Here is a 17745-nt window from a genome sequence, read left to right as displayed (position 1 = left end):
CTACTTTATAGAATGAGCCTCAAGAGCAAAACAAACAAACAAACAAAATCCAAATTACTTATTTTTCTAAATAAAAATAAATCTGGGTCTGAGTTCCTCTCCGCACACCATCCGACCGCCCCGCCCCCACCAAGGTTAGAGTAAAGTCCAGTTTGGTCACTGTTGCCAGGGAGTCCATTCTTTTACTTTGTAAGAATCCAAAGGTCATAGTCCAGAAACTTGGAGATACTGGTGGCTATGGCTGTGCTGAGGAGGCAGGGCGGGAAGCTTATGCCCTCCATGCCTGCTTCAGGCCTGGAGTTCTTGCCAAAGCATTTGCTTTTCTGTTCTCTGCCATTCACTAGAGACAGATGGAGGTAGGGAAAGGAGAAGATTCCTTTTAAATCCATACTGGTAACAGAGCCCCAAACAATAGTTGATTGCTTTTTTCCTTGATAACTCACCTTATTATATAAACACCAAGGGAAAAACAGGATGGGGATAGATTAGATTGAGATGCTTGCCAGATCTCATGTGTAATTTTTGCCTATGACTTGTTAGCTCTAGAGGTCCCTTTGCCTTCATTTTTGTCCTCCTTTGTGCGGGAGACAGTCAGGTGGGCCCTCCTAACAAGTAGAGTTTTGTCTTTGCTCTCTAACTAGTAATGTTGGAAGTCATCATCTAGAATAGGTCCAATGCTGTTCAATGATCCATCTTTAATTCTTTTTTTTTTTAAAGATTTTATTTATTCATTCGACAGAGGTAGAGACAGCCAGTGAGAGAGGGAACACAAGCAGGGGGAGTGGGAGAGGAAGAAGCAGGCTCACAGCAGAAGAGCCCGATGTGGGGCTCGATCCCATAACGCCGGGATCATGCCCTGAGCCGAAGGCAGGCGCCTAACCGTCTGTGCCACCCAGGCGCCCCTCTAATTCTTAATAACTCCACAAGATAGGATCATCCCCATTTAACAGATGAGGCTCACAAAGGGTCAGTATTTTCACATACAGCCAGTGCATAGTAGAGGCAGAATCTAAAGTGGTGTCTATGTAACTCCTAAGCCCATGTCCTTTCTAACATTCTCCTAAATCTTTTACCATTAGATTTAAAATACAACCTCCTATAGTGGCCTAACCAGGAATTGTGAATCAGTACAACATTCACTAAAATAAAGCCTCCAAGCTCTCTGATATAACCTCTTGTTATTGTGAATCTCAGGAGTTTGGAATAACTCAAATAATTCTTGCTGCTTTTCAGGGGAAGATATTTTATTAGCTTATTTTTATTAACATCCTGTAGTTAATTCTCTCATTTCTTCTTAGAGTTCTGGTTTACAGATAATGAAATCCATGCTCTTCTCTGCTCACGGGTATAAACTGGGCATTCTACTGAGGGCTGCAGGCTACTTGTGTTGTTCTGTGCCTTTCTTCTCCTAGGTATGTCTTCATAACATCGGGGGTCAGATGGTTGGAGGACTCTGTTAGCCTAATAACGTAAATGTTTCTAACTCAGCTACTAAATGATTTTCTCTTCTGCTGAGGCTTGGCAGATTTTTCCTTCTGAATTGTCTAATTTTCTTTAGGTTGTAGCATGGCTATTCTAATCACAGTACATGGTGTTGCTTGTAGAGGTCATCACATCACAGTTCCCAGGGCAAGTATTGGAAAAGCATCATTGAATTTGGTTCATCTCCTGTCCATTGTAGTTCCTGGATTTCGTGTTTAAGTTTCTGTATTATTTAGCAATGACTGTTTCGCAGATTGCCCCATAAAAGAAAATTGGCTGGCTCGCTTTTTGGTGACATTCTTTGAAATGTAACTATTCCGTTTTATAGACTAGGTAACAAAAAAGAAATTGGAAATCGTTGTATTACAAGGGAAACAATGTAAGGTAAGAAATGAGAGTGCTATTTGTAAGAGATGGTCTTCCTTAACAGAATAGTAAATCCATAGATTCTTTACCTTCTCCCGTAAGGTGCTGATTAGACACAGTGCTGGACACTTCTTAACCCCTTGTGTGAAAATCCTTCTTCTGTCCAGGGACCCAGTGGGAGTTGGAGTGTGCATTCCACAGAGTCCATACAGCTGATTGGATTGGGAAGGGCATCTGGCCATACTGCGGTAGTGGACTATAAGAGGGGCTCAGAACAAAATCTCTGCCTAAATACGGAGGATCTGGACCAACTTGATCACCATCTTTTAGGAATCTAAACAGAAGAGTATAGCAAAGATCCAGTAACTAGTGGCAGGTGTAGAAGATGGAAATCCATGAAGTAGAGAGAGGTCATGGCGGACCGTGAGTGAGAGGTCATGGCGGACCGTGAGTGAGAGGTCATGGCGGACCGTGAGTGAGGGTGCTACAAGTGAAGAGGAGCTAGAAGGAAGCCAAGTGGGAGGCACAGGACGAGTGAAAGAGGCACAGTGAGGAACAGGCTGAGAGGGGGTAGCTGGGGCCCATGGATGATCAAGTGGGAGATCTAGTGCCTGTTTAACCTCAGGTCCTAGAATTGGTATGAAATTGGGCTTTTCTTTCTGGGCTTCTGCGAGGTCACTTTGACATTTGTGATTACTGCTTACTCATTCCTATGTGTCTCCTGACAATAAACTCTGTGTTCTCTGAAGGACCTTGAGGAGATTTTTCAACAAACCAGCATGTCTAACACTCAATTTAAACAGTATTTTTTTCTCAGTTCAAATTCATTCTTTTATTCATTAGTGCAAGAAGTAGAAGGGAAATATCAGAAATTTATTTTTGAGCATCATTTGACTGGTATGAAGAATGTAGAGTTTATTCATTTTATCCCTCATTAGGAGGAAATTAATGTTATATATATTTTCTGGGCATGAAGGTGAGCCAAGAGAAGAGACAGCAATCAATATATGGTGACTGTATCTTACAAGATCAGGAAAGATCCTTTATGTAAGAATTGATCATACTGATGATGAACTATACTTGCAGGTTAAAATTATGTTTATTCAGCAGTGTCTAATCTACTCTGCACTGTATGTAGGTTAGAGAATTTAGGAGGAGCTGTCCCTTGAATAAGGTTAAAGCTCTATTGCTCTTCTTACTTTGATTCAACTTAGGCGGCATAATGAAGATGTGCTCTTACATTCCAGGGTAGGGAAGAAACAGAGCGAGTGGCTGAGAATACGGCTGTTGATTCAAAATCCAGCTCCACCATGTACTATGTGTGAGCTTGGTCAAGTCCCTTAATCTTTAGTTTTCTTATATACAGAATGTAATGTTGATACTGTAAAAATTAAATGAAATGATATATTAAAGGACGGAACTCAATACTTAGCATTCAGTTAGGGTTCAAATGAATAGTTGTGATGGTAGAATATGTTATTTGTTGCTGTGTTTGTTGTAATTATTACTGATGCTGGACGGTGTAGACCAGAAATGGCTAGCTATTGTCCAAGGGCCAAATCTGGCCTGCCACCTGTTTTTGTAAATACAGTTTTAACGGGAGACAGCCACATCTTCTCATTTGCTTATTGTCCGTGTCTGCTTACACACTACAGCAGCAGAGCTGAATGGTTGTGACAGAGCGTATAATCCACAAAACCTAAAATATTTACTATTTGACCCTTTGTAGACAATGTTTTCTGATTTTTGGCATAGTGGAAATAGGAAACGGTAAAAGCTTAACAGTCATACAGATCTGAACTTGAATTCTGGCTCTATTCCTTAGCTTAGACAAATTGGGCAAATTTCCCTTTGAGACACAGTTTCCTCACCAGTTACAATGAGATACAGATGGACATATTACTGTGCTTACATATGTGAAAGCCCTTAGTACAAAATAGTTGCTCAATAAATAGTAACGTCAGTGACTTCCTTTTATATTCCTCCTTCTGCTTTCCTTCCTTCTGTAAGGAAGGTAGATTGGATGGTTCTGGGTTTAATTTCATTATTTCAAAAAATATCAAAACATTGTAATTTATATTTATATGCACACTATCATCTAGCTACTTGTAAGTAGCTAGCTCTAATTTGCCTGAATTCTTTTTTTTTTAAGATTTTATTTATTTATTTGACAGAGACAGCCAGCAAGAGAGGGAACACAAGCAGGGGGAGTGGCAGAGGAGCCTGATGTGGGGCTCCATCCCATAATGCCGTGATCACGCCCTGAGCCGAAGGCAGATGCTTAATGACTGCGCCACGCAGGCTCCCCAATTTGCCTAATTCTTAGAAGCAAATAGGACAGGTAGCAACACGTTATTACTGAATTCAAATAAAAAATATTCTTCTCCAAGGGGGAAATAATTTGTCTTTCAAATTCATTGGCAAATTCAAATTTGTATTTCTTTTTTTTTTTAAAGATTTGTTTATTTTTAGAGAGAGCGTGATCAGTGGGAGGAGTAGAGGGAGAAGGAAAGGGAGAGAACCTCCAGCAGACTCCCTGCAGAGCCTGATGCCGGGGCTCCATCTCCTGAGCCCAAGACCATGACCTAATTTGAAACCAAGAGTCGGACGTTTAACTGACTGAGCCACCCAGGCACCCCCCAAATTTGTATTTCAAATTCAAATTCATTAAGCAAATTTCTTAAAGTAGAATATTACCTAAATGCACCTATAGTTTCAATGTTTTATTTATTGTGTGAATTATTATATAATTCAATGTATTATTTAAAAATTGAGATAACATGGTATTTGCATCATGATTATCATTATAATTCTAAGGTTGACAAGATTTATTCTTTTTGAGTGGAGCTGGCTGGTCAGGTCTATCTGGTAGACAGATGGAGGACCAAATGTGAGTCAGAGCTTCCACATTCTATTGTAGACAAGTATAGGCATGAATTTATCAAAGACAAGTTCTCTGGTGAACTGAAGGCTCAGAATAGCGTGACATTTTCATGCAAATCACTCTTCTTACTCTTCAGTCTTGAATATGTTTAGTTGAATTAAATTTGTCATTCTCATAATCACTCATGAATAACTAACATTTCCTATTTCCTGCTAATTCAAAGACCCACCATCTCATTTTTAGAAATTAAATACTTATAGATATTTCTCATTTTCAGTGTATCAGAGAGACAAGTTATTAAATGTGTACATGCTGAGCAAATTAGTTTTGAATTTCCTTTTTTTTTTCTTTTTCCTCTCTTAAAAAAATTCATCTTGGTTTGCTTATCTCTGTTGACTCAATTCCCACCTTTTGGATATTCTTCTTTATATATCCCATGTGAACCTGTGTTGTAGAATGCAGAACACTGATACTGGAGCCTAGAGATAGTAGTATTGAACATTATATCTAATTTTAATTTCCCCCCTTTAAAACTAACTTCCAAATTCTATATTTTTAACACTTGTTTTTATTATGTTATGTTAGTCACCATACAGTACTTCATTAGTTTTTGATGTAGTGTTCCATGATTCATTGTTTATTTTTCACACTTTTGCCAGTGACCCACGTGAATCTGCTTTTTACAAGGGTCCACAGCCATGGAAACATCAGCAGGCATTGCCTCAGGTGTCTTTCAGATGCAGTGTCTTAAGCACCATTGGAGAAGTGTGTTAAGTTATCCGCATATTAATTAGGTCAATTTGCGACAAAGCCAGTGGGTTCAGCAAAATAAACATGAATTTTGTAAAGAAGACAGGATAATTCCCCACCAAACATGTTATTTTTATTATTTTTTAAGGAGTAATTTCATCTCGAGATTTCCCACACTTCACCGATGTCTGAGGTAGAATATACACGTACTAGACCCTCACTGACAAACATATGGAGAGAATAAATGAGTTTGCAGCACTGGTCTCTCAACCTGTTTTAAATATATTTTTGGTTATATGAATAAATAAGCCATATAAGCCATAGACCAGTGGGCCCTTCTTAGATCCTCTTTTCATATAAAAGGAGAAAAGTAGAGTTTGGAAGATGAGGCTTGGATCCTATTGCTGGCTCTGATGCTGCTTGGCCAGGTGGCCTTGCATAATTTCTCTAATTTCCCTGGCTCCTTATCACCATTTCTGCTAAATGAGAAGCCTGGATCAGATGATGTCTAAGTTCCTCTAGCTCTTAAATTTATTGAGTGTGTTTCTTTTGTTCCTTATATTTCAGTAGGTTAGAACTATTACTTAGGCTAAAGAAGTGGACCTCATACAGAGAATTTGTCGTTTACAATGTAGGACGTTAGAGAGTTTTTCTAAATCTTCTGCAGCTACCGTGGGAATAGTGGCTAACCAGAACCTTCTTAGCAAAGCTGGAAGGAACTACCAACTTTCATTCTATAGGAAATGTGTTTGCTGGCCCTAGGGCTTTAGTAATAAGTTTATAAATGATTATACAATATGAATGTATGTGCATTTAAATATTGTTACTCACCATAATGACACCACTTTCTATTGAGGATGCATATTGATTTTTGAGACCATGGTTCATCACCAACTGGGTGAAACATTCATGCAAGCTCTCAACCAGGTGCTTTTGGCCCGCCTTTGATTTTGGTTCCAGCTGTAGTGAAGAGTTCCAAGTCATCTGCTCTCCAGCGGAAGTGACCCCTAACTGTCTGTGGTATCCTTGATACCATACCCTTCAATAGAATTTACCTCTTCCCTAATTCTGTCTGCTTCTTGGGGTCATGTGCCACATAAATGATCCGCACTCAAGTTCTTGTCTTGGCTCTGTACTTGGGGTCACCCCAACTAAGACAAGATCATCTGAATAATGGCATATGATTACCTTTTAATATCTGAAATAAATGTAGGACAGGAAGTACAAATTGTGCTGTTCTCTAGAAGCCAGAATAAACACCTTTAAAGATGTTGTAATCTTAATTATAAGTAAAATCTTAAATGACCTTGGCTCACTTTCAACAAAAATCTAGCTTTAAGGAAAGAGATCCTTGCTGCACCATGATATCTCAATCTTTTTGAGCTTTTACATTTTAACCCTTCAAGGAAATTGAACTTGAAGAGTGAGATCACTTGTTGTTTAGGAAGCCTGGGGGCTGTTAAAAATAGCAACCTGATATCTTGTACCAGATAGAAAATGTGCGGAAATGAGGCTGATGGCAAGAGAAATGCCACATTAGGAATCATTTGTGTTGATATCTGAGTCTTGGTCTCATATGTTAGAAACTCCTTGGATCCTTAACAATTTGATCTTTCTTCTAAGGGTCCCATATAAAAGTTATAGCTGTCATTTATTTGCAATCCATCTGAAGAATTTTAGAGAATGTGAAAATTATTCCAAAATATTCTCTGTTCATGAAGTTGTGTCTTGGTTCATCAGAGCCTTGACTGGACTCCTTAGCATCAAGGTAAGCATAGAACCAGACGGACCTTTTGGAAAGATCACTGACTATAACCCTTATTATAGACTTGAGGAATAAAGGCTTTGACTTGTTCAGGGTCAGACGGTAGCAGCAGACCTGACCTAGGTGTCCTGCCTCAGTCTTCTGTGGCAATGAGGTCACATCAAATCTTGAGGCTCCAGTTGGGTGTGAAAACTTCCCATAATGTGTTGGCTTGGGTGGGCATACTGTCATTAAATATCAAAAAGGAAGAAGACTAGGATATATATCATTAAGGGAAAATAAGGAAACCATTTTTTTTTGCAAACCACCTGCAAAAATATTGCATATTTACTGGAGCAAATGTCCATTGACTACAAAACTTGAGATAAGCCTAGTAATATTATTAGTGTTCTCAGTTTAGAATGAAATCCTAAAAATCACAGATATTTTCTTCAAAATCATCATTATGATTGTGGATTAAAATTTGATGTTAAGTTATAAAGCTTTATATACATTATGAAGTTTCTGAAGGTACTTGTTTTTCTATGGGTCATTTGAGTGATGCCAGGAGAATATTTCTTTTTTTTTTTTAATGTCCCTAAATTTCTTTCTCACTTGTCTTCCTGGTGCTAAAGTTTTTACCTTTTGAATTATGATCATAGTGGACAGTTAAGGGAACCTCGGTGATGGACAGTGGTTTGTCACCTTGAATTACTTATTAGTGCTCTAGCGGAGAGGAGAAACCTGACAGGATGGGTCATAGAATGGGTAAGTTTGATGTAAGCAGGAAAAAAATACCAGCAAAGGGAACTCTGCATCATGGTGTGGACAAAGGAGAAGTAAAAAGTTTTTAAAAATCAGAATGTTCACAGGAAAGATAGTAGAAGCTCTTGAATAATTAAACTGACTATCCCACAATTTTGTCTGGAATTAGCTCTGATGGCTAATAACACATACCGGCTCTGGGTTTTTTCTTTTCAATAATAACACAGTTATTACATTTACATAGTGCTATATAGGTTATCAAGCACGACCATAGCCATGGCCTCATTTAAGTGACTCTATCAGTTTTCCAGGACAGATACTAGTGGCTCCATTTTTAGAGATAATGGAATTGAGGCCCAGGGTTCTTAAGTGATCTGAGGTTATATAACCAGTGTGTAGGGAAGCTGATATGGGAACTTGCATCTTTTGGTTCTGAATCCTATGTTTTTTCTCCCATGCCACATTGGATAGAGACAAGAATTTATGCTTCAGAGTCAGATGACCCAGGCTTAAACTTGCCACTTTTTTTTTTTTCCAACTCTGTGATCTTGGACATGTCACTAAACTATTCTGATTCTGTTTCTTTACCTATGAAAAAAAGAAATAATAATACCTGCCTTATAGGATAGTTGTGAAGATTCCATTAGGTAAAGCAAACAAACAAACAAACAAACAAAAAACCCAACAACAACCACCAGCGTAATTCCTGGCACATGGTAGGTGCTCTATACATGGAGCTGTAAACACCTGGAAAAGATACCTACTGTCCCTATTTCACAAAGGCTTCCTACCTTTAGAGGTGAAATGAAGAGTCAGGGCAACTTTCCAGTTTATGCAATGATACCATGTTTTCTTGGTTTACTAGAATTCCTGAAATGATCTCCTGTGAGAATGTGTGTAGCGTGTGCTGGAATGCCCTTGTGCGTGTCTTGGGGTACACTGGTACGCACGTACCCATCAGTACCTATGTGGATGCGTTGGGGCTACAGCAGTGGTTCTCCATGTTTCTAGGCTGTGTGGAAGCAGATACAGTGACCGAACGTGGAGCAGCTGTCTGCCGCAGGTGACTGCAAACTGGATCACTACCCTAAATCTAACTCAGCCAGGTAGATCCTAGTTCAGTCACCGAATCTCAGAAGCACAGGCTTTGTACTCTCAGAATATCTGGATGATACATAGAGTTCCTTCTTTGATGACTGGAAGGTTTGGGTAACTCCCTTTAGCAGACGAAACTGTGGACTCACAAAATTACATTGATTTTTAAGTATACTTTATTTATAATTATTCATTCTTTCTTGAAATCTTTTAGAATCACCTTGATTAAAATCATTACACAAAATAATCTTCACTGTATTTATTATATATGGCACAGAATAATTTAACACTTTATAAATATGTTTCGTTGATGCACAAATGGGAAAAGCACCCTTTGCCAAAAGCAGAATGGTAACTTAGTTCAATTTGGCTACGGTAGCACTTTAAAAAATGACCATGAGATGGCGCTGTGGCCAAGTAGATCAAGTATGTCTAAACTGCTTCCCCTAACTATATAGCATTTATTTCCTTTCTTTAAATATAGAAGAATCTACTGTTCAACTTAAAGTATTGATTAGGAGTGAGTCCTTTCATCACAGATCCATAAATCATTCAAGCACTGTGTCCCACTGGGGCGGGGTGGGGATGTTTGATAAGCCTTAGCAGTCAGAAAGTCCCCAGACTGAAAAAGGGTCCAAAGGTACCATTTTATTTAAGATCACTCAACTATATAAAGGACGATTGTTTTCACCACCCTCATCGAATTGTGTTAAAGTCTTCCCACAGAACTAGGCGAACTTCCAGTTTATTTAAAGAGCTGATACTTCTGTTACATTTTAATCTGCTTTGACAGCAATGGCAGGTCATAGAAATGTTAGAACATGAATTCACATTTTAATTGACAGGATACAAACATGCAAACGTGTATATACTGAGTGTTTTCAATAATGACTCTTGCTTTTTCTCCATATAAATATATAAATATCGAATAAAGTGCATGAGAATATGTCTGTACATATACACAGATACATGTTTGTCTATATACACTTGAATAGATACTTATGGAAAGAAGAAACATACACATTTGTAATATATATGTAGTCAAAAGACAGGCAGTATTTATGTTCATTCTGATCAAGATTGAGGATGTGGGGGTAGAATCTGTAATCTTTTCTCTAATTTTTAATGAGATGTGCAGAGTTATAACTATGGCAAAATACATTAAAGCAGAGATTTTTTTTAACATTTGTATTTTTATCAGTTACTATGGTATTATCATTAAAGTGGTTCAGGTCAAATGCAGCCTTGTTATAAGTGGTTTACTGTAAATTCTAGCTTTGAAATACATACCTTTCAATGTATCTATAAGCATATAATTGGATAGCCTTAAAGCATTTCCAAATTACACAGTGGCATGTCCCACATTCTTTAGTTTTCAAATCTCTAATATTTTTCAAATGGCTTAGAGAAAAACACTATTTTTCATTTAATAGAAATGCTTCAGTATTGTAATGACATATCATCTAACATCTATTTTAGTAAGGATGTGTAATTTAATCTAGAATAATATCAAGGTGAATTAACTGCTATTAACCTCTTTCTCTCTTTAGCAAACTTTTCTACAAAGCACTATATTATTGCTTTTTTTTTTATTAGGGAGTCCAGTGTCAATGAGTAATAAATAAATTAGATTTTAAGGAAGTGAAACAAAAATGTTCCTTGAAACTTTGGTAGTGATAGGTTGGGTCCAGGTCGAGGTGTGTATTTCTAAACTAATTGCAAATTTTGGCCTCCTGTGGTATTCCCCCCTTGCTCATTTGGTGGGTATTCCTTGGCAATCAATTGGGAAACTTATTAAGAAATCTACCCTCAGAGCTGAAACAAGCCTTTTTCTGAATCAGGTAAGAAGAAAACAGTTTGAACCAATTCTCAAAATGTCTGTTAATTAATATTTTTGACAAGGACCATTCCAATTAGGTCATTTTCTTTAAAGGCAGGGACCCTGTTTTAATTATTTTTATATCCTCAGTACCTTGAACATTTCTTCACAGATAGCATACACCCAGTAGATGATTGTGAGACCAAAGCTGAATAGCTTTAGTAAAGAATATAGATTGATCTGAAAGCAGCAGTTTACCTGATAGGTGCCAATAGGAAAGCCATCTGCCTTTTACAGAGATGTCCTAAGGTTCTACTGCTGCCAGTAACCAAAAACCTGAGTTTATTCCTCAATCTTGACACAGTTACATCAATACTGCTTACTACTCAAAGGAGCGCATGCACGGTGTAGTCATCGAAGAGCGAGTCACCAAACACTGCCATGGTGCTGTTTAGAAGAAGCAATTTCTAGAAATGTATTTGGTAATGTTAAATTACCCTTTTGATAGTTTACCTAGTAGAACAAACACTAAACAAGACCACACTGGAGAGTCAGAATAAAGCACAAAGAGTAGAAGAGAAAGCAGCAGTAGTTATTAAATAACATTTTAAAACTTTTTCACTTCTGAGAAGAATTAGTTTGAAATGCAGCAAATGCCAGCAACTTTGTGAATATTTCCAAATGACATCTATGAAAAAGCAGGAATGAAAAAGTCATCAAGTATTTCATTTAATTATCTTAGCAATACAGATTTCATAACACTGTCCTTAGTGTCTTTTTTTTTTGTTGTTCCAAATATGTAGCATAGTAAGTTTTAAAGAGGATTTTTCTTTAAGAAAAATCATTATATTCAACCAATTTTCACTATTTATAGCTATTGTTATTTACAGCAATAGGTAACCAACTCATGCCATCAATTAACACAGAGTAGCAAGGTCTCCACTTGAAATAGAGGGTAATTTAGACTTATTTATGGCCTCATTATTATTATACAATAAAAGCTAATTATTTCAAAGATGTATCATTTACAATGTTAAAAATAAGTATCATAAAGCTCACAGCTGAAATGCTGTCAGAACATTTTTGAAGTGCACATTTTGTCATTCAACCCTGCTTTTTTTTTTTTTCACTGATGGAATAAGATGAGGCATATAAATATTATTTTCGGTTCTACTAGACTGGCCTAATTTTTTTTCCAGTCTCCCTATTTTCTTTTTTTCCCCCCAGAATAGGTGAAAATTTGCCCAGCGTGCCCTCTGTGGTTGCTATGGCAACTAGTCTATCACACGCAGCTAACCTTTTCGTTCACTGTGTTAATATTGTCTGTAGGAGCATCTTCTGAATGTTGTGTTCCTAGAGCAACCATACTGTAGTCAGTATCTGTGCTCTTGGCATCTTTCTTTGAATTCTTTTTTTGTCCCATTTGGAGTTGACTAGATTTGTAGGCCAAGGCCGGTATCGTGTTCACTAAAATCAACTGCAATGGTTTTTTATTTTCCTTGTACTGACACTGAATATACCGGGAAAAGGCTGACCTGTAGGTCTTGTTGAACAGTGTGTAGACCAGTGGGTTGACGGCTGAGGAGAGGTAACCGATCCAAACGAACACGTTGAGCAGAGCTCCGATGATATCCTCATTGCAGGACTCTTTGCAGATGACGGCCATTATGTTCGTGATGAAGAATGGGCACCACATCACCACAAACAGAAAGAAGACAATGCCCAGCACCTTGCAGGCTTTTTGCTCGTTGCTGATAGACTGCATAGTCCTCCTGCCGTAGGACCCCGGCTCCCTGTGGATTGATCGTTGGAAGAGCTTTTCCGAAGACAGGGAACTCTGAGGGAGGAAGCTGAAAGACGATAGTTTGGCCCGTGTGCTAAGATCACTCACACACAAAGTAGCTTCTTTCTGGAGTGACTTGATAGTTAGAAAGTAGGTGATCACCATGATGGTTAAGGGAATGAAGAATGACACGAAGGAGCCGATCAGGACAAAGTTATCGTCCGCAAGTAAGCAACTCCCTTCCTTAAAGACCTTGGAATCATCCTGTAGCCCGAAGACCGGTATTGGCATAGATATACCTGCAGTCGGACAGAAAATGACACGTGACTGTTGAGGAGCTGTCAATGTGAGGGCACTGCTACCTAATGGTGGCTGTGCAAAGTGTTCTGCATCAACATTGTTTAAAAGCTCAATATTATACTTGCAGTGAGAATTTAAAATTCTCTTGAACTTACAGGTATTATGTGGTTATTATATAAATTTAATATATAGTTATATAGTTACATGTAGTGACATATTATATATAATTGTAATATATATATATAAAATATATATTAACTATATATAATATGTGGTTTCTTATACTTGTACATTATATTGCCCTATAGAGATAGTCCTTTATGTATGAAGAAGTACAGGGGGCTCCTGGGTGGCTCAGTTGGTTAAGCATCCAGGTCTTGGTTTCAGCTCAGTTCATGATCTCAGGGTTGTGAGATCAAGCCCCCTGTCATGCTCTACCCTCAGCAGGGAGTCTGCTTCTTTCCCTCTGTCTCTCCCTCTTCCATTGCCCCTCTCCCATGCTCAAGCACACTGTCTCTCTCTAAAATAAACAAATCTTTTAAAAAAAGAAGTACAATAAATCTAGCTGTATTTTTTCCGATTACAACATTACACTTATTAGTTGAAGAAAATACAGAGACACAGAAATAAAAATGCCCAATAATGCTACCATCCATAGATAATCACCATTAACAATATGATGCTATTTATTTTCGATAAACACACATACACAGCATTCACACACATTTTATAATTGAATTTCATATACAGTTTATAACTATTTTTCTCCTAACATTATATCATGAATATTGTTTATAAAAATACCCTCATAAAATTGTAAATTTTCAGAAAATTTGAAGAATAGAGGTAATAATGACTAAAAAGTACTAATATATATTCTTGCCAGCCAGGGAAAATTCTAATTTACATTTTATGTAGCTTCTTTTTCCATTGACATGCATATGTAAATATCTTTGTATATGCAGTGTTTTATGTGCTGATTTAGATCTTCCTAGTCCATTTAACATTCAAACATGAAAATTGCATATATTTAATTAATTTTGTTTCAAATTGTAATTTAAGTTCTAGTTAGTTAACATACAGTGTAATATTGGTTTCAGGAGTAGAATTCAGTGATTCATCACTTACATACAACACAGTGCTCATCACTACAAGTATCCTCCTTAATGCCCACCACCTATTTAGCCCATCCCCCATCTACCTCCTTCCATAGCTCTCTATAGTTAAGAGAAAATTGCACGTATTTTTAAAATATGATTTTCTAGTGTGAATTTGAAGTAACTCACCAATTATAGTTTTTAATTTTTTTGACTTAAATTTTGATTATTTTTATTATTTATTTAGTTTTAATTTTTAAAGATTTTATTTATTTATTTGACACGCAGGGTGGGGAGAGCAAGCACAAGCAGGGGGAGCAGCAGGCAGAGGGAGAAGCAGGCTCCCCACAGAGCAAGGAGCCCAATGTGGGGCTCAATCACAGGACCCTGGGATCAGGACCCGAGCCGAAGGCAGCCACTTAACCAACTGAACCGCCCAGCTGCCCTTTGATTCTTTTTGAAAAGAAGCTTTTTGCTATCAGAAAGTTCTAACGTATGCATTAAAAAAAAAAACACTAGAAAAAAACAAAACAAACCTAGGACTATGCGCCCATCACCCAGCTTCAACAATAATGAACTCAAGGACTATCTTGTTTCACCCATATCCCCACCTGCAACAACCTCTCTCATGTTATTTTAAAACAAATCCCAGACATCGTATCATCCGATCTGTACATATTTTCTTATGTAGATATAAGAGCTACACATTCTTTAAAAACCTAATATTATCACAATACCATTCCAACTCCTCAAGAGAAATTTACTATTTCCTTAATATTATTATAGAATCAGTGTTCAGATTTCCAACTGTTCCATAAAGATCATTATATATTTTTAGTAGTAGAATATTCATAAGGGTGGAATATAAATAATAAGCAGCTACAAACTTTTCTCTTATTGACAAATACAAGAGTTAGGTACAAGATGAGAGAAGACATGGGCATGTGAGCCCATGGTCAGTTGTACCATCACTGAAATTTGGACAACCCATACAGCTCCCTTAGGGACAGGAGTTAGGCAGAGGAGGGAACAAAGTGAGTAAAAGGAACACTTGGCCTCTAATTGTGCTCGTTTATCCCCCATGATGTAGGACCTTATTTAAGGGAGATTCAGCTGGCCACTTCCACCACTGTGCAGTTTTGGGGGGCAGTGGGAGTGTCTTCCTCTACTGGCTATCATGTGATGCCCTAAAGGAAAAATCGGGAGATGAGGAAGGAGAGGAAACACGAATCACATAACTACTTTATATAACTTTGTTTAAGATTGCTTCTTTTGTGAAAGGGTAGATGCCACAGGGGCACCCTGGGAGAAAGGCAGAATGAAGGTTCTTTCTATGCCCTTGCTCAGAGCTTATAACAGGGAGCATCCTGCACACTGCTTCTGACCACCCTTCGGAGTCTAATAAGTGGTCACAATCTAGCCAAGAACAGGTTCATTCCAGAGTTGGGAGCTACTGCTTGCTTGAGTCTTGTTATCCATCTGGAAGAACTTCCTTTGAGGCTCCATAATCTAATTTGTGCATACTCAGAGCAGAGTTCGGCTCCATCCAACTGTGGACCTGACTGTCCCAACCTCGTATCACCTCACGCTGGCCGTCCTTGCAAGGAGGTAGACATTAGTTTGAGTTAATGTAATATTTAACTCAAATCTTTCTCAGTGACATTTGCCATTATCCTCACAGACTTAATTGCTAGGCTGTCCTGGTATTCTTGGAAAGTGGAGATAAATGACACCAGAGCTGGTCTTAAGGACACATAGTGTGGTTAATGACTCTTCATTTCCTTTATTTCTCTCTGTCCCTGGCCTGTTGTTGGTAACATTCTGTGGGCCAGGATGGGATGGAAGAACTATGGCTCCAGAAGGAACATCCTCTCAGACTCTGGATACACACCAGTTTTGCTTAGCCTTCAGAAAACTCTTGATCATAAAAGTTAAGAAATGGTTTCTAAGAAGAATGTTTTGCTTTCCAAGTGTTCAAACATGTATCTGTGAAAGGTGTTTCCCGTACTCATCTAGAAGGTCTTTGTTTGGCATTGTAGTTGCTCACTGATTAGAATGGAAGCTTTGGAGTGAGACAGACCTGGATTTGAGTCTTGGTTCTGACTCTGTGCTCCTGGGCTGGTTACTTCATCCCCACAATTCCTCATCTATCATAGGAGATTGGTACCAACATGGCTTCATGGATGAGGATAAAATGAATCAAATATGCAAAGCACCTAGGACAGTCCTTAGTCCAGAGAGGATGTTCTGCCAACAGTTGATAAACATGGGAGTAGCCTTCTCCACAGAATTACTCAAATTGAATACATTAACTTGATTTCATTCTATTTTGTCTTAAACCAAAGAAGTTAAAAAATTTTGGCTATTGGCTACATTTTAATAATGATGTAATTATTAGCTTCTGCCAGGGTGACAAAGGGCCTCAATCAATTTTAATTTGGCACAGCTAGAACTGTTGATCGCTTTTCTAATGTGATGAATTACAGCCATTACTATTAGTCATGATAACACATAACAAAATATCAACTGTGTGAAAAAAGGTGTATTGTTTTGTTATTAAACTCTTGGATGTGCGTTTTATTAATGCAAAAGAAGTGGCTACCTTGAGAGTCTTTTGCCCTATTTGTTTGCAACCTGGTGATTTATGTAAGAGGCAATTCTCAACCAGAATAAGGTATTACTTAAAACACCAAATTCTTCAATCATTTGGAAATCAAATGAGTGTCCTTGTTTGGGAGAACACAGACACACACACACACACACAGACACACACACACACACACACACACACACACACACCCTGTCTCCAGAATGGCTCAACTTCTGTGGACAGAGATAGAAAGGGCTGATGGAGCCCTCTTACTGAAGTAGAGATTCCCCTTTTAGCTCCCAGGGATAAAGAGCCATTTTATTTTATTTTTTTTAAGGATTTTATTTATTTGTCAGACAGAGAGAGAGAGCACAAGCAGGGGGAGCAGCAGGCAGAGGGAGAAGCAGGCTCCCCACTGAGCAAGGAGCCTGATGTGGGACTTGACCCCAGGACCCCTGGATCATGACCTGAGCCAAAGGCAGACACTTAACCAAATGAGCCACTCAGGAGTCCCGAAAGAGCCACTTTAAAATGGATATGACAAGAAGGCACAGACAGGCTGTCTAGACCGGGGTCCTTGATTTGGAGGAGGAGAATCAAACTGATTTGTTCTTTAAATGGCCCATTTCTCTTTACATATACAAACAATGTCCTGACTACTGTCCTATACCATTCTTTCTCAGTGCCTCACTCCTAGAAAGGGGTCAGCAAGGGTTTATGGAAAGAACAACCAGACAGAGCAATACTGTGTAAAAGAGAGGAAAGAATTTTCCTTCAAAGAACTAGAACATTTAGGGAAGCTTTGTGGGTACGAGAAGCAGTTCAAAAACACTCTCCTACCAAGAGTGATGAAGACGCTGGCTCCTAGCCAAGGTTGCGGTCACAGCCATCTGCAGTGCGTTAATTTTCTGGCTGTTCTGTTTGATAATAGCTGCTTTTGGAGACCTGACATCTCCTCTCCCTTGAAATTTCTGCATATAAAGCATTTTCCTTTATGAACAAACAGCAGTAGCTTAAACTACGTGACTCTGCATTTTGTTTAATATATTTTTCTGAGGAGTGGTAAATAG

At 38.2% G+C, this 17745-nt stretch overlaps 1 protein-coding gene across 3 annotated transcripts in view; it reads right to left on the bottom strand.

Annotated features, from left to right (window-relative positions):
- Positions 1–9309: 9309 nt before the first annotated feature.
- The window catches only part of HTR2A (5-hydroxytryptamine receptor 2A), a 58204-nt gene continuing 49768 nt past the window's right edge, over positions 9310–17745 (bottom strand). For all 3 annotated transcript variants that reach the window (XM_034665179.1, XM_034665178.1, XM_002914977.4), the window contains one exon: positions 9310–12987. In XM_034665179.1, coding sequence (XP_034521070.1) covers positions 12188–12987 — 800 coding nt within the window. In that variant the 3' untranslated portion in view covers positions 9310–12187. The remainder of the gene's footprint in view (positions 12988–17745) is intronic.

This window comes from Ailuropoda melanoleuca, chromosome 7, assembly GCF_002007445.2.
Source record: "Ailuropoda melanoleuca isolate Jingjing chromosome 7, ASM200744v2, whole genome shotgun sequence".
NCBI lineage: Eukaryota > Metazoa > Chordata > Mammalia > Carnivora > Ursidae > Ailuropoda > Ailuropoda melanoleuca.
This window is presented reverse-complemented; position numbering and strand designations above follow the sequence as displayed.